Source organism: Argopecten irradians, chromosome 14 (genome assembly GCF_041381155.1).
Source record: "Argopecten irradians isolate NY chromosome 14, Ai_NY, whole genome shotgun sequence".
Taxonomy (NCBI): Eukaryota; Metazoa; Mollusca; class Bivalvia; order Pectinida; family Pectinidae; genus Argopecten; species Argopecten irradians.
Genome location: NC_091147.1, coordinates 8,403,171 through 8,424,136, shown reverse-complemented (window position 1 = coordinate 8,424,136; position 20,966 = coordinate 8,403,171). Strand labels below are relative to the sequence as shown.

Genomic DNA, 20,966 nt, shown 5'->3' with positions numbered 1-20,966 from the left:
TACCACTAGGTATCGTACTATGGCTTTATTGGCTACACTAGGTCTCCTCAGTTATAATTATTTATTAATGCTTAATAAATGACTTAATTTGGTCTCCCTAATATTCTCAACATTTTACGAGCACATGACGCTTATTGGGTTGAATATGGTGTGAATATTAAGGATCTTTGTAATGTTGATACCCCAACAATCGGAGCCCTCTTGTTCAAGTTGATACTGTAGTTTACTTTATAACTCCAGTAAGTAAATGTCTGGGGAGTCCTGCTTGACAACCACGGAGGTCCACATTTTGGATTGTTAATTTACAATACATGTACAACTAATGACAGTTTACTTCAGTAGTACTAATCGATACAATATAAAATGATAAAAGACAAAAGACATTTGTATAAAGTATATTTGTATTTGACAGACATATTAATAACATCCTAAGATCGACGGATCAGTTCAGGTTTCCAGTTAACCCATGTATCACGATAAAAATGTTGAGGAACCTGTTGACCAAATATAATGAATTCTCCATAACACAACATAGTACATACATGCACTTCTTCTCCACTATAACAACATGAGTGTGGTAATGAGAGCTTGTTAAAACCATGTATGTCAACAATGACCATCAATTACAGACGATCAGAATGCCATCAACATGATGGAGTGTTATCTATTCTAGGATGTCCAGGATGTGTGACTAAGTGCTACTGTGAATCTTATACACGGTGTGTTATGGTCTTTTATTAATGCTGTAGCTGCCTTATGTATCTACGTTTTGTAACTAATGTTTATTTTTTTTCATTCACTCTCTCTTGCCCTTTGACCTTACTCATCACTTCACATTCATGTAACATGATTCACACTCGTACAAGGGTTCTCTGCATCAAGTTCCACTGCCTGTTTACATATCTTAACTTGTGATTTGTGAATGGTGTCTAATTGTAGAAAAAAAACTGTTTGGAACTTTTCTATTTGGACATTTACAAGTAGTACTTGGTATTTTTACATGTAAATCAAATCTACATTAATTTAAAGTTATGCAAGTCTGCCACCAAAAAATCGTTTTAAGTATACCCTAGCGATGTCCGGCTAGAGAACCCAGTCATATATTCTTCCACATGTCATGGCTCTGATAAATACACATCTTTCATTCTCAATAGTGATTGACCTGGGCAACACATTCAAAAGTACATTGTTACAAAATCTAATCATATAGTGTATTTCCAACAAACTGCTGAAACACTAATTAACAAAAATTATATTTGTTTCATAATGACAATTTATAACTTCAAACATAAAAGAAAAAAAGTTTTTCAGTTTTAAGCATTGCTGCAATATAAATAATTCAGAAAGTTGTAAGTAACACCAATTTCAAGCAAATATACACACGATTAAAAAGCATTTTGGAAATATAATTTTGTTGTTTCTCCTAATTTTCCCTATTTTCTGGTTTCACATAATTTGAATAATCTGTGCCATGTTCATTTTAGAGGCAACACTACATATACTAACTAATTCTTATTGACCAATTTTACTAGTCAATTTTACATAAAAACACTCACAAAATCAACAAAAACAAAATAAGAGAAAACCCAACAAAATAGAAAGTTGTAATCTAGTTAAATACAGCACTTTTCGTTTGAAAAATATATGATCTTCATGTACAGTTTTCTAGTTCGTATATCACTATGACATCTTTTGTAGATCTTGCTGACCAGAAGTCTGGTCTCTTGGTATTTTAGTTGGTTCAGCAAATAAGTTCTTATTAAATGCTTTCGAGTATACATATTGACACCTCATACAATTTCTGCTTTTGTCATTAGCAAAATGTTATAACAATGATATTGATGCTAAATTTGACTTGAAGACTGGTCTACATGACTAAACTGTGATATTCACATGCCCATTGTGCAGGAAGGCTGTGTTATACCAGTCAGAGAGGGCCTTTAGCTGCAGTATATACAGTATACTGGCTCTTTCAAGACCTTTTCAAAATTATTACCATTATATTCAGTGTCCCTGAAAACCTCCGCATACCAATTTTTACTGAGATCAAGATATCAATGTTTTTTTAATTTTTTTTTTATTTTGAGGTCACTGCAGCCATCCTACTGCCTCTTCAAATCTATAACCATGATATTTGGTGTCCCAGAAAATCCCTGTATACAAATTTTGAAATAGGACCAATTTTAAAATATTTACCCGCTACTCCTTTAATGACCAAGGAGGGCCATTGGCTTTTGAGGAAACTTGCAGAAACCAATTTTGGACAGACAGACAGGCACAGAGATTACCAAAGAGCCCTAATAACAATGTTCTTCAAAACTATAATCAGTTGGGTTTTACGTGTACTTTCTATCAATGTTAAATGTTTTACTTATTTCAAGTGTATATAAATGTGTTCGTTGTTAAAGAAGCTTTACTGTCCCTGATTAAATTTAACTTCAAATCAAATCAATCAAAAGCTGAAAACATTTTCTTTTGATTCCAATCCTACCTTAAGTGCTATTACCAAAACTTCTAGACTTTATTGTCAATTCTATTCAGTTACATTACTTATCTATAGTCAGACAACAAAGACTTCAAATAGACATATTAAATTAGCTAGAGTTTTTGAGGAAATCAAACCAAGATAATACTAAAAACAAAAACAAAAATCAAAGACAATAATACTTCACAGCTTTCATTTTGTCAGAGATAAAATTTTGAACTTTTGAATTAATATCCAAACTTTGAGGATGTATAAAAATACTCTTATTAAATAATCGCAACAAAAAATGGCTGGAGCTACCAATTGATCTTACTGTAAAAAGAAAAGAAATAGAACTTTATATCAGACTTTCATAAAAAGAATTTTCATGGTATTCCTTTGAGTCAAAACAGGAGCTGTTTAGCCTAATACAGCTGTTCACTAATAAAACAATTGTAGTTAATTGATAATAGAATGTATTCTATTCAGATCAGTCACATAAAAGTGTTTTTGGAGAAAGGGACTAAACCTTTTTCTTTTTAAAAATGATTTTTCACAATGACCAAAAAGACAATTCACATATAAAGAATAGTAGAACAATATTCTTCAATAAGGAAAATACACTCTCAACGAGAAATGAATTAGTTGAAAGAGACAAGGAAATGTAGGGAGAAGTATCTTTGGACAGTGTTAAAGATTGACGAAATCAACAAGATGTCAGCATCAATGCTGTCAAAAGTTACATCAACCAAGTTTAGATTCTACACGATGATAAAATAGCCAATCATTCCAGAGCGTATTCCACTGTACAATAGTGTCCTCTTTGGTATCAAGGAATACACCTTAGCTCCTTCTCTCTTGACCTGCACATCAAGGCCTTTACTTGACAAGTAAAATATTTCCTGTTCAAGATCATTCTTGATGGCACATGATTCACCAATCCTTTCTCTCAATCCAATTAACCACTATATAACCCAATCAGATGTCCGTGTTGACTGATCAACGCTAGACAGACTGCGTATGGGCTTGCAGTCTCCATCTGCCTGGACAGGCAACTTCCATTCCATTTACTGCCGTTCACTCCTGGGACTGGTCAGCACTACCTGGCCGGCGGGATGTGGCCACATTTTAAATAGTTGCCAACTACGGCCTTAACTGCGCCTCATGCCAATGAAGATCGTTTCAGATAGTTTTTCTGTATCCAGAGATCTACCAAGCTCTTTCTTGTTTCATTCCTTTGAGACTACGAGGTAGCAGCTAGCAATGTTCTCCTTTTTATAGTTATTTGTTTTCACTTCCGCAAATCCAAGACAAACACCTACAAAACAGACAATTACATACTTAATGTAATTTTCTATTACATCAAAATTTCTGTTAACAATGTTGGTGTGAATTATCTTACCCTTAAAATCATTTAAATCCTGAGAACTTTAATCAGGATCAAAATAAACTGATCAAATTTATTGTTGTGAATAAATAACAACAAAACCAAATGCTCTGTTTCTTAAACAGATTAGAGTTAAAACGAATTTAGAATGAAATACCATTGTAATGGTAGGAATTCCCATAATATTTTCACCCCTAATCTTGTTATTGTTACAGACTACATATGTTCAGACTAAAACCATACTACAGACTGAGGTTTGTTATTGTTACAGACTACATATGTTCAGACTAAAACCATACTACAGACTGAGGTTTGTTATTGTTACAGACTACATATGTTCAGACTAAAACCATACTACAGACTGAGGTTTGTTATTGTTACATACTACAGACTGAGGTTTATCATAAACATACTACAGACTGAGGTTTTATCATACTTACATACTACAGACTGAGGGTTTATCATACTTACATACTACAGACTGAGGTTTATCATACTTACATACTACAGACTGAGGTTTATCATACTTACATACTACAGACTGAGGTTTATCATACTTACATACTACAGACTGAGGTTTATCATACTTACATACTACAGACTGAGGTTTATCATACTTACATACTACAGACTGAGGTTTATCATACTTACATACTACAGACTGAGGTTTATCATACTTACATACTACAGACTGAGGTTTATCATACTTACATACTACAGACTGAGGTTTATCATACTTACATACTACAGACTGAGGTTTATCATACTTACATACTACAGACTGAGGTTTATCATACTTACATACTACAGACTGAGGTTTATCATACTTACATACTACAGACTGAGGTTTATCATACTTACATACTACAGACTGAGGTTTATCATACTTACATACTACAGACTGAGGTTTATCATACTTACATACTACAGACTGGAGGTTTATCATACTTACATACTACAGACTGAGGTTTATCATACTTACATACTACAGACTGAGGTTTATCATACTTACATACTACAGACTGAGGTTTATCATACTTACATACTACAGACTGAGGTTTATCATACTTACATACTACAGACTGAGGTTTATCATACTTACATACTACAGACTGAGGTTTATCATACTTACATACTACAGACTGAGGTTTATCATACTTACATACATACAGACTGAGGTTTATCATACATATACAGACTGAGGTTTATCATACTTACACTACAGACTGAGGTTTATCATACTTACATACTACAGACTGAGGTTTATCATACTTACAGACTGAGGTTTATCATACTTACATACTACAGACTGAGGTTTATCATACTTACATACTACAGACTGAGGTTTATCATACTTACATACTACAGACTGAGGTTTATCATACTTACATACTACAGACTGAGGTTTATCATACTTACATACTACAGACTGAGGTTTATCATACTTACATACTACAGACTGAGGTTTATCATACTTACATACTACAGACTGAGGTTTATCATACTTACATACTACAGACTGAGGTTTATCATACTTACATACTACAGACTGAGGTTTATCATACTTACATACTACAGACTGAGGTTTATCATACTTACATACTACAGACTGAGGTTTATCATACTTACATACTACAGACTGAGGTTTATCATACTACAGACTGAGGTTTATCATACTTACATACTACAGACTGAGGTTTATCATACTTACATACTACAGACTGAGGTTTATCATACTTACATACTACAGACTGAGGTTTATCATACTTACATACTACAGACTGAGGTTTATCATACTTACATACTACAGACTGAGGTTTATCATACTTACATACTACAGACTGAGGTTTATCATACTTACATACTACAGACTGAGGTTTATCATACTTACATACTACAGACTGAGGTTTATCATACTTACATACTACAGACTGAGGTTTATCATACTTACATACTACAGACTGAGGTTTATCATACTTACATACTACAGACTGAGGTTTATCATACTTACATACTACAGACTGAGGTTTATCATACTTACATACTACAGACTGAGGTTTATCATACTACAGACTGAGGTTTATCATACTACAGACTGAGGTTTATCATACTTACATACTACAGACTGAGGTTTATCATACTACAGACTGAGGTTTATCATACTTACATACTACAGACTGAGGTTTATCATACTTACATACTACAGACTGAGGTTTATCATACTTACATACTACAGACTGAGGTTTATCATACTTACATACTACAGACTGAGGTTTATCATACTTACATACTACAGACTGAGGTTTATCATACTACAGACTGAGGTTTATCATACTTACATACTACAGACTGAGGTTTATCATACTTACATACTACAGACTGAGGTTTATCATACTTACATACTACAGACTGAGGTTTATCATACTTACATACTACAGACTGAGGTTTATCATACTTACATACTACAGACTGAGGTTTATCATACTTACAACTACAGATAGTACTTACATACTACAGACTGAGGTTTATCTACTACTTACATACTACAGACTGAGGTTTATCATACTTACATACTACAGACTGAGGTTTATCATACTTACATACTACAGACTGAGGTTTATCATACTTACATACTACAGACTGAGGTTTATCATACTTACATACTACAGACTGAGGTTTATCATACTTACACTACTACAGACTGAGGTTTATCATACTTACAACTACAGACTGAGGTTTATCATACTTACATACTACAGACTGAGGTTTATCATACTTACATACTACAGACTGAGGTTTATCATACTTACATACTACAGACTGAGGTTTATCATACTTACATACTACAGACTGAGGTTTATCATACTTACATACTACAGACTGAGGTTTATCATACTTACATACTACAGACTGAGGTTTATCATACATGAGGTTACATACTACAGACTGAGGTTTATCATACTTACATACTACAGACTGAGGTTTATCATACTTACATACTACAGACTGAGGTTTATCATACTTACATACTACAGACTGAGGTTTATCATACTTACATACTACAGACTGAGGTTTATCATACTTACATACTACAGACTGAGGTTTTATCATACTTACATACTACAGACTGAGGTTTATCATACTTACATACTACAGACTGAGGTTTATCATACTTACATACTACAGACTGAGGTTTATCATACTTACATACTACAGACTGAGGTTTATCATACTTACATACTACAGACTGAGGTTTATCATACTTACATACTACAGACTGAGGTTTATCATACTTACATACTACAGACTGAGGTTTATCATACTTACATACTACAGACTGAGGTTTATCATACTTACATACTACAGACTGAGGTTTATCATACTTACATACTACAGACTGAGGTTTATCATACTTACAGACTGAGGTTTATCATACAGACTGAGGTTTATCATACTTACATACTACAGACTGAGGTTTATCATACTTACATACTACAGACTGAGGTTTATCATACTTACATACTACAGACTGAGGTTTATCATACTTACATACTACAGACTGAGGTTTATCATACTTACATACTACAGACTGAGGTTTATCATACTTACATACTACAGACTGAGGTTTATCATACTTACATACTACAGACTGAGGTTTATCATACTTACATACTACAGACTGAGGTTTATCATACTTACATACTACAGACTGAGGTTTATCATACTTACATACTACAGACTGAGGTTTATCATACTTACATACTACAGACTGAGGTTTATCATACTTACATACTACAGACTGAGGTTTATCATACTTACATACTACAGACTGAGGTTTATCATACTTACACACTACAGACTGAGGTTTATCATACTTACATACTACAGACTGAGGTTTATCATACTTACATACTACAGACTGAGGTTTATCATACTTACATACTACAGACTGAGGTTTATCATACTTACATACTACAGACTGAGGTTTATCATACTTACATACTACAGACTGTGGTTTATCATACTTACATACTACAGACTGAGGTTTATCATACTTACATACTACAGACTGAGGTTTATCATACTTACATACTACAGACTGAGGTTTATCATACTTACATACTACAGACTGAGGTTTATCATACTTACATACTACAGACTGAGGTTTATCATACTTACATACTACAGACTGAGGTTTATCATACTTACATACTACAGACTGAGGTTTATCATACTTACATACTACAGACTGAGGTTTATCATACTTACATACTACAGACTGAGGTTTATCATACTTACATACTACAGACTGAGGTTTATCATACTTACATACTACAGACTGAGGTTTATCATAACTTACATACTACAGACTGAGGTTTATCATACTTACATACTAACAGACTGAGGTTTATCATACTTACATACTACAGACTGAGGTTTATCATACTTACATACTACAGACTGAGGTTTATCATACTTACATAACTACAGACTGAGGTTTATCATACTTACATACTACAGACTGAGGTTTATCATACTTACATACTACAGACTGAGGTTTATCATACTTACAGACTACAGACTGAGGTTTATCATACTTACATACTACAGACTGAGGTTTATCATACTTACATACTACAGACTGAGGTTTATCATACTACATACTACAGACTGAGGTTTATCATACTTACATACTACAGACTGAGGTTTATCATACTTACATACTACAGACTGAGGTTTATCATCACTACTACAATGAGTTACACTTACATACTACAGACTGAGGTTTATCTGACTTACACATACTACAGAGTGTTTATCATACTACATACTACAGACTGAGGTTTATCATCATACAGACTACATACTACAGACTGAGGTTTTATCATACTTACATACTACAGACTGAGGTTTATCATACTTACATACTACAGACTGAGGTTTATCATACTTACATACTACAGACATACTTACACATACTACAGACTGGTTTATCATACTTACATACTACAGACTGAGGTTTATCATACTTACATACTACAGACTGAGGTTTATCATACTTACATACTACAGACTGAGGTTTATCCATACTTACATACTACAGACTGAGGTTTATACATCATACTTACATACTACAGACTGAGGTTTATCATACTTACATACTACAGACTGAGGGTTTATCATACTTACATACTACCAGGCACTGAGGTTTCTATCATACTTACAGTAATACAGACTGAGGATTATCAATACTTCCATACTACACAGACTGAGGTTTAGCATCATACTTACAAATACAGACTGAGGTTTACACCTACTACACGAGACCTGGCGTTTATCAAGCATAACATACAAGGCGACATACTATCTAGAGAACGAGGATTTATCATACTGTACATACTCAACAACAGAACTGAGGTTTATATCATACTTACACTACTACAGACTGACTACTTACATAACTCACTGACTTGAGGTTTATCATACATACATACTACCAGACTGAGGTTTATCATACTTAACATACTACAGACTGAGGTTTATCATACGTACATACTACAGACTTGAGGTTTTATCATACTTACGAGACACCACAGACTGAGGTTTATCATATCTTTCTACAACACTAACAGACTGACGGTTTATCATACTTACATACACAGACTGCGTGGTTTATCATACTACATACTAACAGACTGTGGTTTATCATACTTTTACATACTACAGACTGCCGGTTTATCATACTCTACATACTACAGACTGATAAGGTGTTATCATTACTTACATACTACAGACTGACGGATTATCAACTACTTACATGCTACAGACTGAAGGTTTACACCGAGTCTCTTACACACACTCATAGCAGACAGAAGTATTGATCCATACTAACTATACTACAGACTGGAGGTTTAAGCCATACACTTTCCAAACTACAGACTGAGGTTTATCATAACTTACAGACTACAGTCCTGATGGTTTATCATACTTACATACTTACAGACCCGAGATTTTAATCATACATACATGCTACATACTGAGGTTTATTAATACTTACAACACTACGAGACTTGAGGTTTATCCATACTACAGACTGAGGTTTATCATACTACATACTACAGACTGAGGTTTAATCATACTTCACATACTACTACAGACTGAGCGAGGTTTATCCATTTCTCTTACATACAAACACGACACTGCAGGGCTTATCATACCTTACAATACTACCAGACTGAGGGTTTATCATACTTAACATACTACATACTAAGGTTTATCCATACTGACATCAACTCAGAACTGAGTCTTTTTATCATACTATCTACATACTACAGACCTGCAGGTTTATCATTACTTACATACTACAGACTGAGGCGTTTACACATCATACTTACAATACTAACAGACTGAGGGGATTATATCATACTTACATAACAACAGACTGAGGTTTATTCATACGTACATAACTGCAGACTGAGGTATTATCATAACTTACCATACTACAGAGCGAGGTGCGAGGTTATACTCCGACTACGGTTTATCATACTGCAGACTGAGGTTTAACTCATTACTAACATACTACACATGACACGAGGTTTTATCTACATACTTACCAACAACAGACATGATGGTTTACTAATACTTACATACTACAGACTAGAGGTTTATCATACTTACATACTACAGACACGACTTCAGAGGTTTATCATACTTATATACTACAGACTGAGGGTTATCATACTTACATACTACCGGATTGAGATGTTTATCATACTTACAATACTACAGAACTGAGGGATACTCATACTTACCCAAACTTCAGACTGAGGTTTTATCATACTTTACATACATACAGGGACTGTGGGTTTATCATATTTCTAAATACAACTACAGACAGAGGTTTTTTCATACTTATATCACTACACGACTGATGGTTTTATCATACTTACATACTACAGTCCTGACGGTTTATTACATTACAGACATGACTACATATACTGCCGAAGGTCTTATCATACTTACATACAACAGACTTAGTTATCATACTTAGGACTGAGGTTTATCATACTTACATACAACAGATGTAGGTTTTATCATCACTTACATACTACAGATGAGGTTTATCAAACATGCATTACTACAGCTGAGTTTTAATCATACTTACATACTACAGACTGAGGTTTATCATACTTACATACTACAGACTGACATTTTATCATACTTAACATACTACAGACTGAGGTTATCATACTTACAATTACTACAGACTGAGGTTTAATCATACTTACATACTGAGGTTTATCATACTTACACTAACTGAGGTTTGACATACAACAGACTGGTTTATCATACTTACATACTACAGACTGAGGTTTTATCATACTTACATACTACAACTGAGGTTTATCAATACTTACATACTACAGACTGAGGTTTTCATATGTTTATCACATACAGTTTTATCATACTTACATACTACAGACTGAGGTTTATCATACTTACATACTACAGACTGAGGTTTATACATACTTACATACTATTACAGACAAACTTCCATGATATTTATCATTTTAACAAACAGACTGAGGTTTATACATACTTACATTACTACAGACTGAGCTTATCTTACACTTACATATTAGACTGAGGTTATATCATACTTTACCATACAGAAGCACAACTGAGGTTTTTCAACTTTCAACACGGCAGCCAGACTCGGTGGGGGGTTCCAACATGTGGTTTAAATATTGGCATCGGGCACACGATAGTATTTTAAGAAATAAAGACTAATTTTAACTTCTAACCAGATCCCAAATCACTGCACTCTGACCCTAGCAAACTTACTTTCAACTTTATCATAATACATTGACTGAGGTTTATCATATTCAGTTATTTGAGGTTTTTTGATCACTCACATAATGGTTTGCTTTCCTTTTACTTTTGATAAAAGTTTAAATTTCTTTCATGAGTGATATTTTCATGATATTTTTGTTCATAATTTAGAGAATATTCGCAAATGTAATTGTATTTTTTAATACTACCTCAGTTTTTAGTCATAAACAATTTTAAATTGATATTGACAGACTGTACTGGTTTTATCAATACGAAACTCGAGGTCAAAAAACGATCTACAGCGAGGTTTAATACATACGACCATAATTTTAAATGAGAAATTAATTTTAGAAGTCACTGCTACAGAGCTGGGTTATTTATATACTTTTTTACATTACTACCAAGAAACACCGTATACATATACATATTTTGAGTAAAAGGTCGAGAATATAAGCGGGTCACAACGGGCGATAATTTAACTGAATCTATCGTAAAAAAAACATAAATTTATCATGGCCTACATAAATAATACCTTAGTGGCTGAAACAGGCCATTTTTAGCGAAACACATGCTAAATATCGCGACATATTTGAATAACGGATTACATTAAATAACGATACAGCCTTTTTTTTACCGTACATACGAGTTGTGGCTTCAAAATCACAGTGTGTTTACGAGACTTCACACTTTTGAAGCACATGGCGTTCGTTAGCCATAATCATAATTATCAGACACTGATCAGACATAAAAGTGGTGTAAAACTTCCTCTCTGAAATCACTAACCCACCTATCATATGTGACCTCAGTCTGTTATTTATACTACGCTAGGTTATAAACCAACAGTCTGGTTGATTAGGCCATACAATTCATAGCTATCATCTTAAGTCGGCTTCAGTTTATCATTAATAATGGCCGACTTGCTTACTAAGGTTGAGTTAACCGGAAGTAGGCTTTCAATAAAAATAACTACAGCTACTACACAAACACAAGGACTTTTACACAATTTAAGGATTTACTCACGTTTCAGTGGCTTAATTCGGACTACTACTGACTGAAGGGCTAACTATCATAAAGTTTATCGTAATGGCCGCCATATTGGACATTGGTCGTAATATGCAGACGGATGTGTTATTATAAAAAAAAAACATTAAAACATTACGGGGATATATAACTGATACAATCACAATATCATCGTTATATACAGGCGGTTTATAGAGCAGGTTGAAGTTTTTGACTGTACTTACATACTACAGACTGAGGTTTTTTCATACTTACAGACTTAATCAGAAAATAGTATAACTTGTTTGACCTTTTATCCCCTCGGTGGTTCCAACAACTACAACTTATTTACAATTTTGAACCATGTTCCCAGAATAATTTAAATAACTCTGAACCAATGCACCACTTTACAAAAATATATAAAGTTATGTATCAATACTATGATCACAGTGAGGTAAATGGTTTTATTTGGACTAATTTATCTTTTGGCTATTGTAAGTACCTTTTTTTTCATCATGGGTGATTTATTTTCATAAATTTTTGTGATCAAGGTATATTCGTTATTGATGTTCACTGAGTTTCAATCAAATCTACCTCATCAGTATGCTCACTTTTTTTTAGTCTTGAATTAACTGTAAAGCCTTGAAAGTTAATATCCATGTACCATAATTTTAAATAGAAATCTTTACACCTTGTATATAAAAAGAGACTGGTTTGGTTTTCTTTCCAAAAATGCAAGACTATTCGCCATGACAAACATTTGAAAATATCAGTATGAGAAGTATTGAAAAGAATCGTTTCGAGAGAAATCTATCATGATATTATTGGTGAATCTTGTATCATTGTAAATTTAATGAAGGTGGTGAATACAAATAAAATGAAATTTAACCTGAATACAAGATGGCTATAATCAAACTGATCAGTTATGTAAGTTTCTATTGGGTTGATTTGGTTAGGACCAAAAAAACAGTTCCAGTTAACCCTTTTCAATATTTCAAGAGCCTTTAACCCCTTCAACAAGGTTCAATTATATTATGTATGGTTGAGATTTGGACGATGTCCATGCAGCGTCTCATCTTATTGTGATAGTACGTTACATTTTCAGACATCAATAACCATTTTTTCTGATCATTTTTCAATTCTTTTATACCTATGTTGTTTTTTTTTTTACAATCATACCGCAATTGTTTGTGAAACCTTTTATACAAAAGTAGTCATTTACCTGCACATTCCATATATATGAACACACTTGTCGAAAGAGCCGCTGGAGGAACTCTGCATAAATTAACGAGAAAAACACATGTGCTCTGAATGCCACACTGTAAACAGGACGCCATGTGTTTGGTCAGTGTGTGGATACATGTGCCCTGTTGTACATCCCAAAGACGAATGTCAGTGGAATCAAATGATGCACTGAAAATGGAAATCACATGACATACTTACTGGATAAAAGGATATATTTACATTTAAAATTGAATCAATCACAATTTCCAGATAATCTGACAATACATGTAACATATTGAATCAATCACAATATCGCCATTACCATAAACTCCCTATACATGGTTACATATTGAATCAACACAATTTACACTCAGATAAATGTTGATAATTTGTTGAATGAATCAAACAATTTACCAGATAAACTTCCCTATACATGTTACAATATTGATTTAATAAAAATAAAAAAAAAGTATGATAACCTATAAATAATAATTTTAAAAACGCCAACAAAAATCTAGATTTTACGATTTCAAACTTACTGTGGTGAATGAGTTTTCATCACAATAAGTACCACTGTTACAAACAACATAGGTTTACGTACTACAAACCATTGGAATATAAACTAAAACTGTTGCATGACACAAAGCAGAAATAACACTGTTTTTCAACTCAAAATATAATTAAAGGACTGAAGTTTCCCCCCCAATTTTCCCTTTAAGTATAGATTTCTTTACCTTGATAGAATCAGTGGTACATTTGGATTTTTTTTCCCGGCCCAGTGGGACTCCATTTGATTGTGTAGATTTATGTTTGACTTGTAAATCAAATGCACATTTCAATATATATTAGTTTGATTTACATATGAAAATACAATATTTGTCTATCATCAATTTTTCAAAGCATTTCGGTAAAATTCGGCATTAAATTTTGAGTATTTTCCGACAGAGAAAATCAACATTTTAGCTGACCTGTAAATGTTTAGGTAATAATTGTTGAAGTCATTTAAAAAAAAATAATTGCAATTCAATTTGTTTTCTAAGAAAAAAATTTGATATTACGCTCACAAATCCATTAATGACACAACTTTATTACCAAAACAAACTAATAAAAATAACAGTCCATGCAGCAAATACAGAAAAGCTCTCATCTTTATATAATATATTAGTGATAGTACGTTTATATTTTAACAGACATCAAAGGTCAAGTAACCACATTTTTTTCTGATCATTTTGCAGCGTCATTTTTTATATATGTGAAGTACCAGACATTGTGATGCGTTTATTTTTTACAAATCAATTCATAACGCAATTGTTTTGTGAAACTTTTATACCTAAAGCAGTTATTTACCTGCACATTCCATTATATGAACACACTTGTCTACAAAGAGCCGCTGGCCAGGAACTTTACCAGATAAACTCCCTATACATGTACATATTGAATCAATCACAATTTACCAGATAAACTCCCTATACATGTTACATATTGAATCAATTTACCAGAAAATAAAAAAAAAAAAAAAAAAAAAAAGTATGATAACCTATAAATAATTTTAAAAACGCCAACAAATCTAGATGAAATTACGATTTCAAACTTACTGTGGTGAATGAATTTCATCATCTATAGTACCACTGTTTACTACGTACAAACCATTGGATATAAACTAAACTGCTAACACTACAAACATATAATTAAAGGACTGAAGTTTCCCCCACAATTTTCCCTTTAAGTATAGATTTCTAACCCACCTTGATAGAATCAGTGGTACGTTTGGATTGTTGGTTCCCGGCCCAGTGGGACTCCATTTGATTGTGTAGATTTCTTTGTTGTGAGCTTGTAAATCATGCACACAATTGTTATGCTGCATATCCCATATCTGTGAAAATACAATAATATGTATATCATGTTATCGTACACAGAGTAACATTTCAGTAAGAAAACTATTCCGTCTTTGCATATTACAGAGTTAGCTCCCTTGTGGATAGGTATCGATTGTTACGTCATTATTTTTTTAATTGCAATTCAAGTTGTTTTCTCCGAAAAATCTGATATTACGCTCACAAATCCATGACATCACAATCAATACCTACCCAGGGTAGATAACTCTGTAATATGCAAATACAGAAAAGCTGCATCAATCCTCTTATGAAAGCAGTATTCAAAGGAAATGCTTATAATGTAATTACTTAGCTTATGTAATCTTTATTTTATAGACTATGAACTATATTGTTAACTGAATTAGACATCAAAACAGAAAGCTGTGCACAGTGCACACCCACTAAAACAATTTTAGCTGAAAACAAAATAAGACTCAAGGAAATTGACGGAACTTTATATGTAAATATTCAAAGAAATCATCTACTGCCATGCGTGTTCTTTTTAAAATTTTCAAGTCCAACAAATAGGTGGGTGCAATCAGGAACAAATTATTTCCTTTGCAGATTTCAAGATTAAATATTTAATTAAGCTTAATTTAATGGCATTTGAAAAACTCCATTTACATACCTTAATTTAGGGATATTGTTTTATCTAAATGCTTCATGCTGATCTATTGATATTGATGTTTCAGCTTCCTTCCTGATATAAATGTTCACATTTTAACCTTGTTTTATGTTTCTACAAACCTTTAACGTCATATCGTCTGAACACGACGCTAGAAGCTGGCCCTGTGGATCCCACTTTATGGCATTGACTTCATTCTGTAATATCAATATCGCACCAACTTCAGTATAAGGCTGCTAGGCATATTAACCCGAACATCTTGAATTGTCTACCGCATTTCAAATCGTCGGTTTACAGACAGGAAAAGAGAATAAATGTTTCTTCAAATTGTAATTTGTGTTTTGTAGATAGTCAAACCTCTGCCACTGAACCATTCTTGGAGAATATGTTTTGAGTGAAGATTTAACAAAAATGGATATTGGATGGCCTTAGAATGTTAAAAGGCATTTCAATCCCTAACAGTTAAGTTATATAAACCCCTAATTGACATATGCTCTTACCGTATGGCCTTGGAATGTTTTGATGGGGCGGTCGACCCCTAATCGACAAACATGTATACATTGATCTGTAGAACAGGATGCAAAAGTCGCATTTGTCTGCCAATCTACGTCCAGCGCAGGAGCTGAAATTGACCAATCAGCAATGATTATCATGACTTGAACATATGTAACATCAGAATTTGACAGGAAGTTACTGGGTCGTAATGACGGATAAGTCAGTGTACAACTAACAAGAATATTCAGAGATTCAGATTTCATTCAGGAATACGCAAATAAAGTGTCCTATGAGTGACTTCCAATCATTTAATATTTATCTCCAGTTGATGATGTAATTAGTGTATGAGAGATTCACAGACACCTAGTTATGAGCTGTGGGACAGGTCCAAACTGATCATGATGGGAGGGGAAGGATACATTCTACAAATGTCTGTCAATACTAGACCTACTTACCCTATCACAAAGATAATTTAGGAACAGCTCTACAATCTCACAGAACATTATTATACAGTCTTATTAAAATGAAGATCCTTATTTTCACTGTTTCATAAAGGAAACGACAACATTTCATTAGAGGTCACTTAAGCATTGAACGCCAAAATGAATGCCAACTGGACAGAGGCAAATTCCGTGAAGCGCATTAGCGCTTCATGTTGGATTTGCCTCTGTCCAGTTGGCATTCATACTGGCTATGAATGCCAAATGAAAGACGTTCAATGCTTTTATTTACATTTGGTAACAATTTTATGTTGAAATACCAAGGTTTTTTGCATCTATAATGAATAAATCATTCATTATCATCATGGATGGAACGGCTATTTGAACAGCTGATTCCATTATCTCTGGTACGACAATTGTGACGTCACAATGATAATGACGTCATGATGAGCCATTGAAGTTCATAGTCTATATGACTGCCAACTGTGCTTGGTAAGGTTACATAGTGGGACTGCATTGAAAATGTAAATATATTCTGGTGACCTTTCAATTTGACCAATCAAATAGCTACCTCACCATTTCACAAATAGTTTGCAGACTCCTTTTCTTGTATGTTTTCATTTCGCTCATAGAGCACAATATAACAACATGATGAATTGTCCATTTCAGAGCGTGTCCCCTAATGGGATGTTGTCAGATCTGCTATGGAATGGAGTGAGAATAAGGATTTGCATTTTAATTAGATTGCACAAAATTGATTTTTGACAGTAAAATTGCACTACTGGAATAAGATGCCACTTTTTTTCTAGTGATGACACTTGATTTCTTACCATTCTACTACATTTAGTCTACATTCATTTTGTTATACATGTACAGAAATACTAACCAGAATGAAATGAAAACTGTTGTGTACAATTCCCTGAACTTGCGTCCCAGATAATAGTTGTCTGAAAATACAAAACAATCCTTATTTTTAAATTTCAAAACAAAACAATCGCGTTGACATTTTTTTTTCTTTTTAAAAAGTTATTAAGAACCAACATTTTCTCTATAGCATAATTTTATTCATCAAAAATCTTTGAAAAAAAATCAGCAATAGAAATGTTTTTGTTGATTTTAAGTCTAGCATTATCACAATGATTTACTTACAGTCACATCATTGAGTCAATTATAACACTGTGTCAAGGAAGATCAAAGTTCAAAGGTCATATTAGGGCCTGACTTGGTTACCATGACAAGAGAGGCCACAGTTCATAGGTCACAGTAAAAGGTGTATATATTGCTTACCTTATCAACACCAGCACTAAGAATGTAGTTCCCTCTTTTATTCCATTTTAAAGCAAATATTGGACCTTTATGTTGGCCTAGTGTGTTCACCAACCGACCTGAAACATAATACATTAACCTTGTTAAGATTGTAAAATAAAAAATTTGTTTTTCCCTTCATCAATTAAGGTCAATTTACATGACCACTGTTGATGGATGATAATGCTTTCAATTGACAGGAGGTTATCATTAGGTAAGTAGAATCTATTTGATCTCTGTATTACCAAACCAGCAGTTATCTCCCTTCTCCTGTGCATAGTCTATGTGTCCTACTGTGTAAGCAAAGTCTATGTGTCAGATTTCTATCATTTATCAGAAAAAAAATTTAATTGTCCAAGTATATAATTTTCATCTGGTTTAATTGTTTATCTTCTCAGAATAAATTGTTTTATGTTGGCAATTTCTTGTATTTATTTTCTAAATATTGATTATTGGGCAGATTAAGAAATCAATACCATCTGTACTCCAAATCCTAGCATAACCATCATAGGATCCTGTCGCCAGCAATGTGCCCTCACACTGTAACGCAAAAAAAAATATATAAAATAAAATAAAATTATAAGTCACACTGATACAACCTCAAATATATCCTTCCCTTGTTCGTTAGGCCACACCAAATTAATTTGTAGTTCGTCGGGAGCAGCGCACGTAATTTTTCGGGTTCGAGAAAAAAATATTAAAAAAATGCAACCGCACGTCAAAAAATATCCGGCTTTAGTTTTCCGTCAGTCGACATATTTAGGGCTGTACCGGCGCTTGTAGACGTTTGAATTACATGGCGGAAAGGGAGACAGTAAAGGTTTTGTCTGACATAGATGAATTAACTGCTAAAAACGGCGGGTAAGGAGCAAAAACTGAGGGAACAAACATATTTACCAACATGTTTTTGAACTTTTAACGTTTAATTTTTGGACGATGACTGATGAACGTCCGTAGTGACCCAGCATACTTGATGCTATTTGATCGTGATCGCGGCCGAAAATGAAACGTTTGTGGATCTTTTCGTGTTGTTGATATTCATCTGGTCACTCTCGTAATCTTCACTCTCAGCACTTTGTTTTCGATTATGAGTGTCTTGATTGTTACCGTTCGGCGAGGCCCAACAAGTTTAATGTCAAACACAGCTATCGACGCCGAAAACGGTGAAACTTTTGTTGATCTTTTTAGTCGCCTTGTTGACATTAATTTGAGTAAAATCACTAATGCTGCATCGGAATCAAGATATCTACAAACCAGTCAAGACAGGACTCAATTGAAATTTCACAAAATAGAAACAACACAGATGTTCATTATTTAAACTGTCGGTGATGACATTGGGACTGTTTTGTTAGAAATTTACATGTAGCGGTTGCTTCTAAATGTACATACTAGTCTGCATAAAGATTTTTTTTATCACTTAAGATTGTGCCAATCATTTCTTTTGAACATTGTTTTTAATACAGAATCATGAATCGGCAAACATTTTTCGTTGCATCTATACCATTTGTTTAAAGCAAGTCGATAGTGAAGCTATAGTAAAAACCTGACAACTGAATTTATCACAATCAGTCAATCCTTTATCACAATCAGTCAATCCTTTATCTCAATCAGTCAATCCTTCTATCATTTGATTCTCATAAAACATAAGTTGTATGTGTTGCGCAAAAAGTAAATGATTTTCCTGGTAAATTGCATCAATTAGATTTTCAATTGAAAGTTTGTGTTCATTCTGATATTTTTGACAATAACACATACATTCAACTTATGTCTTTGATATTCATGGATGAGTGCATGCATCAAATTACTGGATAGTTTGGAAAATCATAGGTATCTTTGTACTTGATGATGTAGAAAAAGCCTTTATATAGTTATATTGTACTTTAAAAAATGGTGGTAAGTGATGTTACATGTATCTTGTGATGGAAAAGAAGTTTTTAAATCTTGTAAACTTTGGTGTACCTTTAATGTACATGAGTGATTGTTCTAAATGATATTTTTAACAAAATATGTTTTTTTGTTTTTACTGGTCAGATAGATCATTGTGTTTTTTTATTAAAATTTAGATGTTTATCAGTGTTTTCTTTATTAATATTTACTTCCATGGTTTGAAAAAAATATCGCTCGCTCGCTCGACTTTGAAACCCTTCGCTCCTAAAAATCCTTGATTCCAAATTTTTTTAAAAACAAAAAAATTTCGCTCGCTCGCTCCATTTTTTTTTTCAATTTTCCCGAAGAACTACAAATTAATTTGGTGTGGCCTTAGTTTAGTTTAACCTTATTTCATTGCCATAAGTTGCAAATGGGTTTGTCACTTGTGGAA

At 33.3% G+C, this 20,966-nt stretch overlaps 1 protein-coding gene across 1 annotated transcript in view; it reads right to left on the bottom strand.

Moving 5' to 3' along the window:
* Positions 1 to 3,693: 3,693 nt before the first annotated feature.
* Positions 3,694 to 20,966, bottom strand: part of LOC138307020 (F-box-like/WD repeat-containing protein TBL1XR1-A) — a 45,159-nt gene continuing 27,886 nt past the window's right edge. The window contains exons 7-14 of the mRNA XM_069247646.1: positions 19,123 to 19,186; positions 18,629 to 18,726; positions 18,228 to 18,288; positions 16,907 to 17,028; positions 16,529 to 16,603; positions 15,653 to 15,780; positions 13,906 to 14,096; positions 3,694 to 3,782 (exon numbers count right to left, since the gene is read on the bottom strand). Of these exons, the coding sequence (XP_069103747.1) occupies positions 3,694 to 3,782; positions 13,906 to 14,096; positions 15,653 to 15,780; positions 16,529 to 16,603; positions 16,907 to 17,028; positions 18,228 to 18,288; positions 18,629 to 18,726; positions 19,123 to 19,186 (828 nt within the window). The remainder of the gene's footprint in view (positions 3,783 to 13,905; positions 14,097 to 15,652; positions 15,781 to 16,528; positions 16,604 to 16,906; positions 17,029 to 18,227; positions 18,289 to 18,628; positions 18,727 to 19,122; positions 19,187 to 20,966) is intronic.